This window comes from Poecilia reticulata, chromosome 22 (assembly GCF_904066995.2).
Source record: "Poecilia reticulata chromosome 22, P_reticulata-male-v2, whole genome shotgun sequence".
Taxonomy (NCBI): Eukaryota; Metazoa; Chordata; class Actinopteri; order Cyprinodontiformes; family Poeciliidae; genus Poecilia; species Poecilia reticulata.
Genome location: NC_088851.1, coordinates 26,060,906 through 26,077,994, shown reverse-complemented (window position 1 = coordinate 26,077,994; position 17,089 = coordinate 26,060,906). Strand labels below are relative to the sequence as shown.

The 17,089-nt window shown below is 43.9% G+C and overlaps 1 protein-coding gene across 2 annotated transcripts in view; it reads left to right on the top strand.

The window, feature by feature from the left end:
* kidins220a (kinase D-interacting substrate 220a) overlaps window positions 1-15,906 on the top strand; it is a 53,479-nt gene extending 37,573 nt beyond the window's left edge. For both annotated transcript variants that reach the window (XM_081603021.1, XM_081603020.1), the window contains exons 25-32: window positions 4,024-4,235; window positions 4,868-4,984; window positions 6,278-6,337; window positions 10,995-11,111; window positions 11,182-11,280; window positions 11,844-12,065; window positions 13,658-13,879; window positions 14,697-15,906. In XM_081603021.1, coding sequence (XP_081459147.1) covers window positions 4,024-4,235; window positions 4,868-4,984; window positions 6,278-6,337; window positions 10,995-11,111; window positions 11,182-11,280; window positions 11,844-12,065; window positions 13,658-13,879; window positions 14,697-15,461 — 1,814 coding nt within the window. In that variant the 3' untranslated portion in view covers window positions 15,462-15,906. The remainder of the gene's footprint in view (window positions 1-4,023; window positions 4,236-4,867; window positions 4,985-6,277; window positions 6,338-10,994; window positions 11,112-11,181; window positions 11,281-11,843; window positions 12,066-13,657; window positions 13,880-14,696) is intronic.
* The last annotated feature ends 1,183 nt before the right edge of the window (window positions 15,907-17,089 follow it).

The following is a 17,089-nucleotide window of genomic DNA, read 5'->3' as shown; positions in this document are numbered from 1 at the left end:
AGTCATTTTTCTTCACAATGACAGATTTTAGTTTATTGATACGTACAACATTTTGACAAATTTGTTCTTTGCCGAACTGAAAACAACTTTGCATTTACAATTTTGCTTTATAAATTAAAAATAATAAAAAGTAATCGTGAATAATCACGATTAATCGTTTCAGCCCTCCAATATCATAGTGATTTTTGTTTACAGCTGTATTTTTATTAGTATGTGCAGCATTTTGGCGAACTTGATCTTTGCTAAAATTCAAACAGGTTTGCATTTTTAGATAAATTGTATTTAAATAATCAATTAATCGCGATTAATCGTTTCAGCCCTTCAGTATAATGCTGATTTCTCTTCACATCTATTTGCTGCTTCGTGTTCTGCCACGTAGAATCCCAACAAAACAAACTAAAATGTAGAAAATCACCCGCGAATATGGCGACTGATGAAAGTTTCGGTGTTAAACTCGCAGCCTGGCCTTTCTGGCTGAAGAGCCTCCACACCTGCGCGCTCCGTGAGTCACGTCGCGCTGAGCGCCCTCTGAGTGAGTGTGCTCGTTTGTTTTCAGTGGTCTCACCGCACCATGATGCAGCGGCTTCACGCTGACGCTGCCGTAAAGCCGCTGACGCATCGCAGCAGCAGTGGTGCCTCCGACTCTCGTACGGATTCGCTTTTACGTCACAGTGACTACAAACTGTGAAATCTGGTGGAGCTGCGTGCAGAGCGGCGGCGCTGAATGGCATTATTGTCCCGCTTTCACAGTTTCTGCAGGAAAAAAAACCTGCTTGGCATTCAGCCTTTTGAAAATGAGAAACAAGATGTGGGGAAACACAGAGTTCCTGCAGCTGACACTTCTACAGCGATTACGTAACGATATCAGAACGGCAGGAACACGAGGCAGGCGACTCGTTTCGGTTCGAGATCGCAGAGAAATGAAGAAAATTTTACTGGAAAATCAGAAATACCAAACGTCTAATGAGAGCAAACTCATTTAAGTTATTCGTGAACTGTGGCTGGGGTCCGTGCGAACATCAGTCCAGGGGCCACAGACGGCCCCTGGACCCATCTTTGAACACCGTGAAAGTAGATGCAGGTGTTAGAATGGCCTAATCAAAGTCCAAATTCCAACTTAAAAATTGATGTTTAAGCTGATCTTAAGATGTTTGGTAAATAGAAATGTGAAGCTGTAGAGCAGTGTTTTCAAAGTGTGGGTCGCGGCACTCTAGAGGGACGCCAGGGGGCCGTTTGGGGACCTGGGAAAGTTGGACGGAAGAAAAAATAAAAGCTGAATCCCATAGATTTTTAAATCTTGTATCCTTTATTCAGTCATGCTTTTGTAAACAAAATATAATTTCAATAATTGATTAAAATGTTATTTCGGATGCTAATTTTCTGATTGGCTGCCAAAGTTAGCAGAGCTAGCAAGAAATAGAAAAAAAAACACGTTGTTTGGGGGTCATGGTACGGAAAAGTTTGTAGACGTTCAAATGTGCAACCAGCCAATTTATCGGTGCTGATTTTCTTAATTTTGGGAGATCAGCGATCAGCCGATGCGTCCATGTGAGGCCGATTTTTATCTCAGCAGAGGTCTAGAAATTAGCCGCTGTGCGGTGTGAGAGGTTTTCCTGCTAACCCCTCCTGCCTGTTGGCCCTGCCCGCCTGCTAGCCCCGCCCATTGTGTTAGCCCCGCCCGCCATGTTTCTCACTACTTTATGTTTGGCCTAAAACCACCTTGTGTTTAGATGTTTGGTTCTGAAGCGTAAAGGTGTGTTTTTGAGCAGGAGGTGAGCGGCGCGCCGCCCCGGCCCGGCCTGGCCGCTACCCGGCGTCCTGCGGCCAGACGGTGGGCGGCGCCATCAGTGGCTGCCGCCCCGGAGCTGGACTCGCCTCATAAGGGCCCCATTGTGCTGGCGGGTTGGATTGGGTCTCACTCGGCGCGCCATTCAGCTGCCGCCTGTGTGAGCAGGAGACATTCTGGTGCCTGCGTCTTGTTTTCTGGGTCTGCGCACACAGAGCCGCTCTGTTCCTCGCTTAATTCGGGAGGTTTCACCCGAGCCTCGGCTCACCTCACAGGAGAACAGACTCATGCGGAAAAGCAACTGCAGAGTTAATAGCTGCTGGAGCGGAGAGACGTTCGTAAAGCAGCACAGAAAATATCAGCAATAATTAGGATTATTTCACCCGTCATGAGAGGAAAGACGAGTCATTTCAGTCTCATGTGTTTATTCATTTCTAAATGTCTTAGATTTCAACTAAATATTTAGTTTTACCAACTAAAAATTGAGCTTCAAATTAAATATTTGCTCAGGTTGTAAACATTTAGCTTCAAAGTAAATATCTAGATTAAATTTAGATAGAAAGTCAAATATTGAGCTAAATATTGAGTTAGCATGCTAAATATGTAGCTATGTGCTAAATATGTTAGCATGCTAAATATGTAGCTATGTGCTAAATATGTTAGCATGCTAAATATGTAGCTATGTGCTAAATATGTTAGCATGCTAAATATGTAGCTATGTGCTAAATATGTTAGCATGCTAAATATGTAGCTATGTGCTAAATATGTTAGCATGCTAAATATGTAGCTATGTGCTAAATATGTTAGCATGCTAACATATTTAGCTAAATAGCTACAGCTATGTGCTAAATATGTTAGCATGCTAAATATGTAGCTATGTGCTAAATATGTTAGTATGCTAAATATGTAGCTATGTGCTAAACATGTTAGCATGCTAAATATGTAGCTATGTGCTAAATATGTTAGCATGCTAAATATGTAGCTATGTGCTAAATATTGAGCTTCAGTCTAAATATTTTGATCCAAACTAAATGTTTAGTTTGAAGCAACAGCTTGCTAACTAATAATTCTATTTAGTTTAGAGCTAAATATTTTGTTAGTCATATATTTGCTTTAGTTTGACATTTATGGATGACATAATGAAAATAGGACTTTTAAACTCGTGACATGTTAAACATCCCAAATGTTCCTCTGCACGGTGATCAGATTTTCTGTTTTTCTCTGGCAGAAAAACGACTGGAGGAATCGAAGCGGTTTAAACCAAAAGCGGTTTAAACTCTGAATGTCTCCCATTATGCAGATCATGGGAGAAAAATCGTGCTTGTTATGATTCCCAGCTGTGATTTGGGAATGTTTGAAATGTCATAACCGTTTCTAAACTTCCCTCTGGAGATCATAAAATAAACCGAAGATGTCACTTTAGAGACGGTTCTGTAGAGTCCGGGCCGAGACACAAAGCTGCTAAACAAAAACTAAATATGAGCTAAATATCAAGCTAGTATAGGAAATACTTGGCTACAAACATTTAGTGCTTCAAGCTCCACACTAAATATTTAGTTTGCGTGCTAAATATCTTCCTCCAGACAAAATATTTAGTTTTCCAAATAAAACTTTTCCTCCAAGCTATAATATTTAGTTTATAAGGTAAATATTTAGCACCAAGCTAAATATTTACCTGCAAAATTAGTAGTTACTCAACATGCTAAATATTTAGGCCCAACGTAAATATTGAGTTAGCAGCTAAATATTTAGTCTTCAAACTAAATATTTTACTGCAAGTTATGTATATTTAGTTTTCAATGTTGATGTAGCATGCAAAATATTTTTGCTCCAAATTAAATATTTAGCTTCAAAATTAATACTTACATAGCATGCTAAATATTTAGTTTTAAAATATTTAGCTAAATATTTAGTTTTAAAATATTTAGCTAAATATTTAGCTAAATATTTAGTTTTAAAATATTTAGCTAAATATTTAGTTTTAAAATATTTAGCTAAATATTTAGTTTCCATGCTATTTAGCCTCAAGCTAACGTCTAGCTTTAGCCTAAAGGATCGGAGAGCGTTCCTCTTGCCAGCATCACGTGTTTGAAAACCATTTTCCTCTTTAAATTCAGGCCGTTGTTTTCTGCTTCCCTCTGGAGATCATGAATAAACCAAAGTTTGTGCCGCGTGGGCGGATCTGGAGTCTCTCTGAAGGACGCTGACGGCCTCTCGTCTGTGCTCTCCTCCCTTAGATGTGCGTGCGGCCAGAGAGCAGATACATTTAGGAGGGGTGACCTATCCCACGCTGCCCCTGCAGGAGGCAGCGCCGCGCCCCCCGCCGGGCTTCGGCCCGCTCTCCGCCGCCGGCTCCCCGACCGGCTCCTTCGGCGGCGCGCTGCCGCCTCAGCCGCACAGCGCCTACTTCAGTGGGATGACGGGCCCTCAGCACCCCTTCTACAACCGGGTGAGGCGCCTCAGGGTCCGAATGTTCAGATCAGCGGTGTCCAAAGTGCGGCGCGGGGGCCATCTGCGGCCCTCAGAACCGTTCTGCATGGCCCTGTCACAAACTGTTCAGGCAGTTTGATGCAGACTCACGTTTAAAAACCATCTTTCCCCGAATAGCAAAGTGTTCATCCAGGTTTTTTCTTTTAATTCATTTATTTGTAACGGAGACCGAAGTCGAGGTTTATTTCATTGTCAATTTATCAAACGTACAAAGAATCAAACTCATGTTTCTCGTCATTCCCCTTTTAACTTAAAAACATCACGTAGCAACAAATAAGGACAATTACTGATAAAATGATCCATAGCAAACTGGAGACATATTTTTAAAAATCCCACAAAGTCACCAAAGTGATTCCCATGAATCAGATAAATCATCAAATCTGGCCAACAAGTTGGTAAAAATCCGTTGCCTGAAATTTTACCATTCAGAGGCCGAATAAAATCATTTCAAGGGCCACAAATGGCCCCTGCGCCACACTTTGAGACACCGATGGTTTGGATAAATCCCCAGCCTTTATGCCCCAGACATTTCCCCGTGTTGTTTTATGTTTGCATGATTTTCAGCGTTTGGTTGTCCTCTCTCCATCGTAGCCGTATTTCCCCCATCATGTCTACCAGCTGCCGCGACCTTACGCTCCCCTCATCGCCCCCTCATCCTCACGACCCTTCGCTAAACCGCCCGCCTCGCTGCAGAAGGCCGCCGGACTCGTAAGTAACGAGGGAAAGCTCCGCGCCGCCTCGTCTCCCCTCACATCGCTGATCTGGTGTTTGGGTCCAACCTGCTGCATGAACAAACCAGACGCTTCACTTCCTGTTTCATTTTGTTCATTTCCTCTTCCTCATCTAACTCGCTTTAGCTTTACTCTTCTTCACTTGTCTTCATTCCTGCAGCTTCCACACTGACCAAATGTATTCGCACACTTTGAACTTCATTATGTTTGTTCCAACTGCAAACGTCCGATTTTTATTGGGATATAATGTGACAAACAAGCAGAGGTTATTGTAGGGCTGCACCTATTAATCGATTAACATATCAGTCGATTAATCGCCGGAATAATTGATTGATTGAGTAATAAAATCAGTTTAATCGTTTAACCAGACGATTAATCAGTTAAACATCACATTCTGAAGATTAATCACCAGAATAATTGATTAATCGGTCGATTGAATCGTTTAAGATGACGATTAATCAGTTAAACATCACATTCTGAAGATTAATCACCAGAATAATCGATTAATCGGTCGATTGAATCGTTTAAGATGACGATTAATCAGTTAAACATCACATTCTGAAGATTAATCACCAGAATAATCGATTAATCGGTCGATTGAATCGTTTAAGATGACGATTAATCAGTTAAACATCACATTCTGAAGATTAATCACCAGAATAATCGATTAATCGGTCGATTGAATCGTTTAACCAGACGATTAATCAGTTAAACATCACATTCTGAAGATAAATCACCAGAATAATCGATTAATCGGTCGATTGAATCGTTTAAGATGACGATTAATCAGTTAAACATCACATTCTGAAGATTAATCACCAGAATAATCGATTAATCGGTCGATTGAATCGTTTAACCAGACGATTAATCAGTTAAACATCACATTCTGAAGATTAATCACCAGAATAATCGATTAATCGGTCGATTGAATCGTTTAAGATGACGATTAATCAGTTAAACATCACATTCTGAAGATTAATCGCCAGAATAATCGATTAATTGTTCAATTGAATCGTTTAAGCTGACGATTAATTGATTATTCTGGTGGTTAATCCGTCAATCAGATTAAAGGCATTTCCTTCCCACCACAGATGTTTATTTTAAGAATCTTTCTGTTTTTCTGTCACATAAAATCTCAGTAAATTTCTCTGCAGTTTCTGATTTTAACAAATCAGGACCTGAAAGGTCAGAGGGCGTGAATACGTTTCCCAGGCTGTTGTCGTCCAATCAGATGCGACCTTTAACCTTTCAGTGTCTGTCTCCATGTCAGGAAGTTATTGCAGAGGATGCCAGGGAGGGCCTCCCCTCCAGCCCATGTGACCCAGCCATGGTAACCTCGCTAGCATTAGCATTAGCATCCATGTCCAGCACAATGCACACGACTGTCTAGTCAAAGTAACCCGGAATGATCCGCTTTCTACCAAAAACTGTAATAAGTTTTCAGTCTTTTTCCTTTTTTAGAAGAGAATTGTGTTCATAATTCGTTTTATTTCTTGTTTTTATTTGAATATTTAAAATCTCTTCCAGCTCATTAGAAGGTGAAGTTTTAATGAGTTGAAACTGGTTTTAAAACGGCAGCAGCAGCAGCATTATTGTTTAACGTTTGTGCTGCAGAAAGTTTGCTGCTGTGACGGCGGTGAGCTGCACTGCAGCTGGTTTTCTGGATCGGATCCGTGTCGGCCGGTTCTTGACCTCAGTGGATCGGTGCAACACGAGCTTCACGTTTTTAACTGAATTACTGCGACAAACGAAGACGGCCTGCATGCCGTCCAACTTCAGCCGGGATTTGACCTCTGACCTCGTCGCTGAAGCTCTGCTTCTCCAGAACAGAACAGTTTAGCGATAAGGAGACGTCTGCTTATCGGCGCCCAGCCGGCAGCCGAGTGAGCGACGCAGAGCTAGATGAGCCCGTTCTCCTCTGATCGGCCCTGATTCCTGCTTTGTTTTCATTTTCTCTTAACGTTTACGCCGCAGTCGTCGCGTAATTACCGAGCCGGTGTCGGTGTGAGGACGGCTCCCTGCGGCTGCCGGGACGATCATCAGAGCAACTGTTGGGGCTGGCGCGCGCGCACACACACACACACACACACGCAGTCTGGTTCTGCACGCTGACAATGAGCCCAGCTCTGGTGGAGCTTATCTCCATACCAAGACGCTTCCTCCCTCGCTGAGCTCTGTTTCCTCTTCCCCATCCTTCTGCCCAGCCCTGAGCCCGGCCCAGCTGTAATTACACTCTTATCTCACACACACACACACACACACACACACACACACACACACACACACACACTTTGTGTCACGTTCTCCGTCTGAATCTTCCCTGAATTGAAACTTCTGCTTTTTGTTGAGTAAAAGGTGCCGTCGGAGATTAGCGCTCGTTGTTTCATAATTCTCTAACAGTTTCTGCGTCTCCATGCCGACGCCGCCCGTTTCTCTCTGTCTGTGTTCACGTCTGCCATCTTTGTTCGCAGGTTGGGTCTCGGCTGCGTAGCGCCCAGAGTTTTATCTGTGGTTTTTGACTGTTTGCTTCTTCTTGTCTCCTTATCAAGCATTTAAAGTCGCTGCCTTGCAAATTGAAGCAGGTACATGTTCGGTTTCGTGGCCTCGTTTCTTTCCCTCCACCTGTCGACGCTCCATCGTTCCACTAACACGGCGACTCGCTGCCACCCAGCATGCTGCGCAGAGAGACGGCGACGCAACATCACAGTCACTAACATCAGCAGCAAGAGTCACACCTTCTGTCACATTGTCACAAATTCAAACTTTAATGTTTTTATTAGGAGTTTGTGTCATGGAATCTGAATAGTGCGGTGTGAGTTTCTGCTCAATTCAAAACATTGCAGTTATCCCAAAGGGAGATTAGATGTTCTCCAGGAGCAGCCAGTCTCGCAGCGAGTCTGAAAAAGCCTCTGACTGAAGACTGTTCCTGTGCAACTGTTTCAAGGCTGAATGCTGACAAAACGATATCCAGGAAATGGAGATGATATTTCACAGTGTCGTATCCCGGATGACGCTAATGCTAATCCACTTTGTTTGCTTTTGCCACTTCTCTAAGGTCGTATGCTTAGAAAGATGCTAGAGTAGGGGATATGAGATGCTTTAGACTTCCTGCTCTTCATCCATAAACCTCTGTTTCAATTCCTCTGGGATTTGAGGTCAAAGTTCAGGGATTGCTTGAGCTTTTGAGATGCTGATCCTTTGCTTATGCTGCTAATCTTTAGGTCTCTGTCAGGCCGTACGGTTAGAAAGATGCTAGAGTAGGGGATAAGAGATGGCTTAAACTTACTGCTCTGTGGAAAAATCCTTTTCAGCTGCCATCATCCAGAACCAGAGAGAAAAATTGTCCAAAAATTATAACAAAAGTTTAGAAAAAGAACAATCAGAGCTAACAGACCAGATGCTAGCATGTGCTGCTAAACATTTACCCCTTTTACTCTGATCCACCTGAATATAATCCAGTTCAGCTGTTCAGTCAGGGAAACGTGAGGATGAAGAATCCTCTTCATCCAGTAGCAGCTGTACTAAAACAGATTGTCTTCAGTCAGAGGCCTCTTCAGACTTCCAGTGATACAGGCTGCTACAGGAGATCGTCCCGGATCACAGTCAGAAGGAACTTAGAAAATACGTTACAGAAACATTTAGTTTCTCCAATAAAGCATTCTTCCCCGTTAGGTTCACCTTTGACCCTAAACACAGAACCAGCGATACAGATGGTGGCTTAGATCAAAACACATTTCTGTGTCAGAACGGCCTAGTCAAAGTCCAGACCTGAATCCAGCTGAGATTCTTTGGAAACTGATGCTCCATCCAAACTGAGCTGTTTTGCAAACGTTGACATTTTAGATGTCAATGCAGATTCATGTTTAGAACGGTCTAGTCAAAGTCCAGAGCTATAGTACATTGAGAATCGGCGGATAGATTCCATCCCATTTGAATGAGCTTCTGGTGTAGAGTAAACTGCTTAGCATGACTTTGAGCATTAAAGTTTGAATATTTCCCATCATCACTGCAGTTTCATTCTGCTAGCGTCCGTCCTCAGCGCGTCATTCTCTCACTGGTGTGTGCAGTTTTGTTTGGGATGATTGTTGTTTTGTCAAACATCCAGTCAGAGTCCAGCTAAGCCGCGCTCTGCTGTCCCTCAGCAGCAGAGACAAAGCCAGGCGGCTCAGTCAAAGCCCGGTCTTAATGATGCTAATAGCTGGTTGGAACCAGAGGGAGAGAGGATAAGAGGGGATAAACGGAGAGGAAGGGGGGTGCAGTACCGCTGCTCACCAGCAGGACGGAGGAAGTTTGGGTGTTTGTGTCCTACAGCCAACAAAGATGGCCGCCCAGTGCGCTGCTAGTGTCGTTGTGCTCATTCACTGAGGTAAAGGGATCAGAGCAGCTCTGTTAGACTCACATCTGTTTCAGCAAATGTCTTTCACATGTGGATACAGGAACCTAAGTTGGCACAAATATTTACAGCGGCTCCCAGAAATTCAAGATGGCCGCCATGATGGTCAAGGAAAATTTATTTTTGCACTAATTTTGCCAATATTTATTAGATGAACATTTTTGATGTCAAATCAAAATGACCCATAGAAATCATATTTACTGATTTTCGTTATTTATTTTTTTCAAAATGGCTGCCACTGAAAATTTAGTTTTGCACTAAAATCAGCAATTACATGAATGTTAATGGTCTAAAATAGCAGCCTACAAGTTTATAAAATCATAAATATCATACATATGTACTGGAGCTAGTCTTTCCGTTTTCATTTTCCAAAATGGCCGCTAATGTTAGCCCACAGCTAATGTTTTGGTCAGCTAGCCAAAACATTAGGTTCAATAAACACTTATTTGCTAAACGGCTAAACACAAAAAAATGAGGGCAAAGTAATGTCTAAGGACTGGACACAAACATGTAACAGAAGCTAATGCTAAACTTCCAAACACATTAAAATATTATCAGAAGCTAATGCTAAACTGCTAAAAACATTAAAATATTATCAGAAGCTAATGCTAAGCTGCTAAAAACATTAAAATATTATCAGAAGCTAATGCTAAGCTGCTAAACACATTAAAATATTATCAGAAGCTAATGCTAAACACATTAAAATATTATCAGAAGCTAATGCTAAGCTGCTAAACACATAAAGAAATACATGAAAGCTAACACTAAACTTCCAAACACATTAAAATATTATCAGAAGCTAATGCTAAACTTCCAAACACATTAAAATATTATCAGAAGCTAATGCTAAACTGCTAAAAACATTAAAATATTATCAGAAGCTAATGCTAAGCTGCTAAAAACATTAAAATATTATCAGAAGCTAATGCTAAGCTGCTAAACACATAAAGAAATGGATGAAAGCTAACACTAAACTTCCAAACACATTAAAATATTATCAGAAGCTAATGCCAAACTGCTAAAAACATTAAAATATTATCAGAAGCTAATGCTAAGCTGCTAAACACATAAAGAAATGGATGAAAGCTAACACTAAACTTCCAAACACATTAAAATATTATCAGAAGCTAATGCCAAACTGCTAATTACATTTTAAATATTAGCAGAAGCTAATGCTAAACACATTAAAATATTATCAGAAGCTAATGCCAAACTGCTAATTACATTTTAAATATTAGCAGAAGCTAATGCTAACCATTAAGACAACTGTCTCTTTTTTGGTGTTTGCTCCACATCATCACTTTGAAGTTAGATGAATCGAATGACCGACGTCAAAACGGAAGATCATCCAAGTCATGAAAATGGGGAACATTTTATGACAATAATTGGCTTAAAATGCTCAAAAACGGCGGCCATCTTGAAAAGTGGCGGCCATCCAGACACATTTTTACACACGTCCACATTTGAAGGATTTTTGCAGGTTTTGTGCCGTCTTGCCTGCATGTCTCTTTGGCAGCAACGGCTCCTGGCTCTGCACAGTCAGCGTTCCTGGCTGGTTTTCCTCTGTAACTGACGGGTTTCTCCCGCTGCGCAGCCGTGTCCGGTGGCGCCGCTCAGCTCGCTGGGGACGGACGCCGTGTGCGAACGGCTCAGGCAGATCGACGGGATGGACCCCAGCATGCTGCCGCAGTACGCAGCAACCATCACGAAGGTGGAGAACCGCGCACTGCGCCTGAAATGTAGCCGTCAGGCTGGGCGTGAATTTACCGAGTCTGTTTCAGGCGAACATCAACGGCCGAGTTCTGACGCACTGCAACCTGGACGAGCTGAAGAGGGAGATGGACATGAACTTTGGAGACTGGCAACTTTTCAGAGGGATGGTGAGAGAACTGCTACAAATGAAGCTGCATAATGTCGGCTTAATACTTTTTCTGTTGTTTAAAAGTCAAGAAAGACTTTTAAACAGATATTTATTGTTGAGTCAACAATTAATAATTTAGCAGCAAACAGGAGTTGTTGCTTTTTTCAATTAAAATATGACTAATTAACTATGAAACCTGCAGTCAATTCAATTAAAAGTAAGTTTTCTGCACAGATGAGACCAAGAAGTAAAATTCTGTTTGAAGACAGAATGAATGAGTCATGGTGGTGGCAGCATCATGCTGCGGGACAGAGATAAATCCAGAACCCGTTTTAACTTTATTCTCGTATTATTTAAACTTTTTTCTTTTATTATTTTGGCTTTATTTTCATATGCCTCATGGAAACCATATTTACTGATTCGTACGGCTTTATTCTTGCGTTATTTCGACCTTTTTGCCGAACGATTTCTGGTGTTGCAGCTTTATTCTTGTTTTGTTTGATCATTTCCTGCTTTGCGACTTCACCGCCTGGCCGCAACGCAAAGCAGGAACTCACTGTGTGCCGTCCTGTTTTGCTGCAGGTGATGGAGCAGCGGCACGCGGAGACGCAGGCGGCGCTGCAGGAAGAGTCTCGCGCCGCCAGTGAGCAAGGCAGCAGCGTTCTCCACGGGGAGTCGGGCCTGCGCCCGGCGGGGACGCAGCGCGACGGCGCCGCCCCCTTCGGCCTCGCCCTGAGCTTCGAGGAGCTGAGCGGCGTCGGGCTGGAGGAGCCGCCGCGGCGCAGCGGCAACCCGCAGTGGACGGTTGGTGGACAGCAAACGGGACGAATCGGTCGCATGTTCGATTCCGTCCTGCTCTGTGTTTTATTCCTCCGCCTGTAGTTTTCTTCCCAGGTTGAAACGTTAAAACTGAGAAACGTCAAAATCTGACAGATTTCAGCCAGAATTTCACCTGACGCATGGTGGTGGCAGCATCATGCTGTGGAGGCAGAATGCCACTTTGGTGCCAGTTGACGGAAAATGAACCAGAGAATCAGTGGTGTCCAAACTGCGGCTCGGGGGCCATTTTTGGCACTTTTTTAGTTTCTTTTGCGGTTAAAAATGATACAGATTAGTTTATTAAACTTTTGATTTTTATTCAGCGAATTTTTGAATTTTGTCTCACATGACTAAAAGTTTGTACACCCCTGATGCAGTTAAATAATAACTACAACATTTGCAGATTTAATACATTTCATTTATATCTTAGTATTTACAGAAATATCAAAGAATAACAATAAAACAAATTGTATAAAACTGTAAATAAACCAATAAAAGACAGATTTAAATATGAAAAGACATTTAAAGTGTTTCATGCTTAGTTTACTGCTGAGAAAGCAAAATAATAGTTTTTTGTTCCGTTTGACAAAACGATACGCATGTGTCAGAATGGCCTAGTCAAATCCAACTGTAAAGAGAGAAATAAAAGTAATGCAGTTTACCTGAAATTCCAGCTCAACTCTCTGCAGGTTGTTTAGATGTTGAGGCGTCGACCGGCCTGGTGTCGGCCCAGCCGGCCGGCCGTCCTGGTGGTGACCTCAGCGGCTTCACGTCGTTGTGGTTTAGAGAGAGAAACTCATCGCAGCAGGAGGAAACTAACGCCACGTTCAATTTGACAGAATTAAAAATGCACACGCGGCAGCAGAAGGTGTCATGAGGCCCCGTTTATTTTCACCCTCGCTAGTCCCAGTTTGCAAAAACGAAAACGTCTCAGGGAAAACATCTCTCTGCTGCTGGTTCAATGTCTCGGTTTGTGAAATGAGTCTCTGGGTTTTTCTCCCTCCTGATGGTCCGGTGGACTCGGTTCGATTGGGACCAAAACTGCAACATTCTCAGCTCCTGCAGTTTGCTTTCACACTGAAACGAGTCAAATGATCCAAGCTGGTTGGAAAACCTGTTCCCCTCCTGGCCTGTGGGGGCGCTGCACCAAGAACCACTGAAGGAAACGACACAAAAACCTCTGAAGACGCTGAGAGCAACTTCCTCCTACACAAAATGTAAACAAAAACAGGCATCAGATTTTAGCAAAGACCACCAGTCATTTCTCCTGCTAGTGCTAGGCTAGCTTGTTTGATTTGGCTGTATTTACCCAGAATGCCCTTTGCTGTAGTCCACTTCCTGCTTTTGGAGCGGTCTCCAGTCCGCTTTGTGTTAACATACGCATTCAAACCAGACCAGAGTTCACTTAAACCGAACCGAGAGCGAGGTTTGTAGAAGCACCAGAGTTGGATTAGCGTTCACTCCTCCCCAAACGAACCGGACTTTCTGGGCAAACGGACTGGAGTTGGGTTAAAGTTCAACTAAACATGGCCGCCTTTACAAGCACACTAACCGCAGTTTTTCCTTCCTGCTGTCAGGCGACGAACCCCCACACCTGCAGCATGTCCAGCCTCAACTCCCAGGAATCCTCCAATGACATCTGCAAGCTGACGGACAAGCAGCAGGCGGAGTACCGGGACGCCTACAGGGAGTACGTGGCCCAGATGGCCCAGCTGGAGATGACCGGCAGCGGGGCGGAGCGGCCCGTCCAGCCCCATCCGAACCACTTCCTCCAGGCCTCCTGCTCAGAGGACAAAGGGGTGGGTCAGCCGCCTCAGTTTGTCCCAGCACACATCGAAAAACTGTCATTTTTTAACTTTCATATTGATTTACAAACCAAAATCTGAAAAGTGTGGCATGCATTTGTATTCTTCCCCATCTCACTCCAAGTCGGATACTTTCAGAAGTCACCCAGTTAATAAACAGGATAGAATATTTGTTGTAATTGTACAGAATTTGGGTGCATTTGTGTTTAGAGCCACAACAAAAACACGGCTTATGTTTGCAGGCAGCCTAGAAACAAACTCTGTAGCGGACAAACTTCTGCTAATAAGGAAGCTAATTTTCATTCAGGTGGGAATTAGCATGGTTGAATTACGCGCTTTAGCCTTGACTTGTATTAATTACAGTGCTGGTAAAACGCTTCAGCAACAGCTCCAGCTAAATAGCATGCTAATATAGCACTTCAATGCTAGCTTTTGCTAACTACTGTTACTGTCTTTTTTGCATTAGCTTTTGCTAAATATCATGTTTGTGTTGCGTTTTAGCATTTTACGCTTTAGGGTGGTTTAGGGTTAGCATAGCTAACTTAATAGCTAGCAGTTCCCACCACTGGTAAAATTAATAAGATACATAAAATGTGACATTTTATTGCTATTTGGGGGCAAAAAAATCTAAAAAGATGAATTTATGTAAATGGAAATTTCATTTCATTCCATTTTTGATATAATTGAGGAATAAAAGCGATTTAAATTTCATTCCTTCATCCTGGATGCTGAGGCCTTGTGTAATTATCTCCGGCGAGTTGTGGAATGAGTCTTCTCCTTATTGAACCCTTCATCCTCTCCTCATCCTCAGGCCAAGGAGGGAACGGACCCGGACGGCCGCAAGCCCTTCAAGAGGGCCTCCAAGAGCAGCGACACCACGGACTTCGCCTCGGGCGCCGACGCGCCGCTCCTGGACCCCATCAGCGAAGAGGATGAGAACCACAGCCTGTCCTCCAGGACCGCGGCTTCGAAGAAGGCGGCGGGGTCGTTCTACCACAAGCTCCCCAGCGAAGACGACTCCGGCCCCGAGGAAGCCGACAACACCACGCCGCTCCTCCACAAGGCGGGCCGCGCCAGTCCGCCGTCGCCTGGCTTCCGCTCAGACGTCCTGGAGAAGAAGGACTCGGATTCAGGGATGCGGTCCAGCGACAGCTCCCTGGGTTCGCCGCCGGAGCAGGCGGGCGGAGCGCCGAACCCCGGCCTGATCGAGCTGGAGCTGGAGGGCCTGGTGAGGAAGAGGGGCCTCCTGCCCAGCCGGCTGCAGGACGCGGCGGTGGCCCGCATGTCCATCTGCTCCGACGCGCCGTCCGAAGCCAGCCTGATGGCGAGCAGCCCGGACGAAGGCTGGCCCGCCGACTCGGTCAGCAACCTGAACCGCGCCGCCAGCACCACCACCCTCAACAACAACTCAACGGCAGACGACCCCAACTCCAACTCCAACAACAGTCGTCAGCGGCAGGAGAACTTCCTGGACTCCAGCGTCATCATCCACCCAGGAAGCACCGCCGCCGCCGTCCATCAGAACCAGAACCTGTGCTCCATCAACCTGGGAGACGAGCGGGAGAGCGTCCTCTGAGGCCCCCACCTCTAATTTGGGTCATGTTCATCTTTGATGTTGTGATGCTTTAGTGTCCGTGGAATGAGTAGCTGATCCAAAGAAAACCGTTAGCAGAATCCTGACCTCATACAGTCATCACTTCCTGTTTGTGATTCCATCGTTTCCTGTTTGTGATTCCATCACTTCCTGTTTGTGATTTCATCGTTTCCTGTTGTTTGTGATTCCATCACTTCCTGTTTGTGATTTCATCACTTCCTGTTTGTGATTTCATCGTTTCCTGTTGTTTGTGATTCCATCACTTCCTGTTTGTGATTTCATCACTTCCTGTTTGTGATTCCATCATTTCCTGTTTGTGATTCCTCTCCTCTGTGTTTCCTTGAAGGAATGAAAAGTGTTCCAGGTGTTACTGATAGTCCAGCAGTGTTGATGTGAGGTGGGGCTGTTTGGTAGTTTCTAGGGGGGGGCAGGGGGGGCAGGTGGGTGATGGGGGGGGCAGGGGGGGGCTTTGCTGTTACATGTTGTGTTTTGTGAATCAATAAATGTTTCACCACCCAAAATAATCGTCTGATGATCGTTATTACAGTATTTTCTGAAAAATCGGTTCAGACATTCAACATGGATTTCCAGAGGAAAGCAGTCTAGAATTAGATTGACATGTTTATTATGTAGAACTAGATGATGTAGAACTGGGTGGTGTAGAACTAGATGATGTAGAACTAGATGGTGTAGAACTAGATGATGTAGAACCGGGTGGTGTAGAACTAGATGATGTAGAACCGGGTGGTGTAGAACTAGATGATGTAGAACTGGGTGGTGTAGAACTAGATGATGTAGAACTAGATGGTGTAGAACTAGATGATGTAGAACTAGATGATGTAGAACCGGGTGGTGTAGAACTAGATTATGTAGAACCGGGTGATGTAGAACTAGATGATGTAGAACCGGGTGGTGTAGAACTAGATTATGTAGAACCGGGTGGTGTAGAACTAGATGATGTAGAACTGGGTGGTGTAGAACTAGATGATGTAGAACTAGATGATGTAGAACTAGATGATGTAGAACTGGGTGGTGTAGAACTAGATGATGTAGAACTAGATGGTGTAGAACTAGATGATGTAGAACCGGGTGGTGTAGAACTAGATGATGTAGAACCGGGTGGTGTAGAACTAGATGATGTAGAACCGGGTGATGTAGAACTAGATGATGTAGAACCGGGTGGTGTAGAACTAGATTATGTAGAACCGGGTGATGTAGAACTAGATGATGTAGAACCGGGTGGTGTAGAACTAGATTATGTAGAACCGGGTGGTGTAGAACTAGATGATGTAGAACTAGATGATGTAGAACTAGATGATGTAGAACCGGGTGGTGTAGAACTAGATGATGTAGAACCGGGTGGTGTAGAACCGGGTGGTGTAGAACTAGATGATGTAGAACTAGATGATGTAGAACCGGGTGGTGTAGAACTAGATGATGTAGAACTAGATGATGTAGAACTAGCAGCTTCTGGATCAGCAGCATCTGGATCAGCAGCATCTGGATCAGCAGCATCTGGATCAGCAGCAGCTTCTGGATCAGCAGCAGCTTCTGGATCAGCAGCTTCTGGATCAGCAGCTTCTGGATCAGCAGCTTCTGGATCAGCAGCT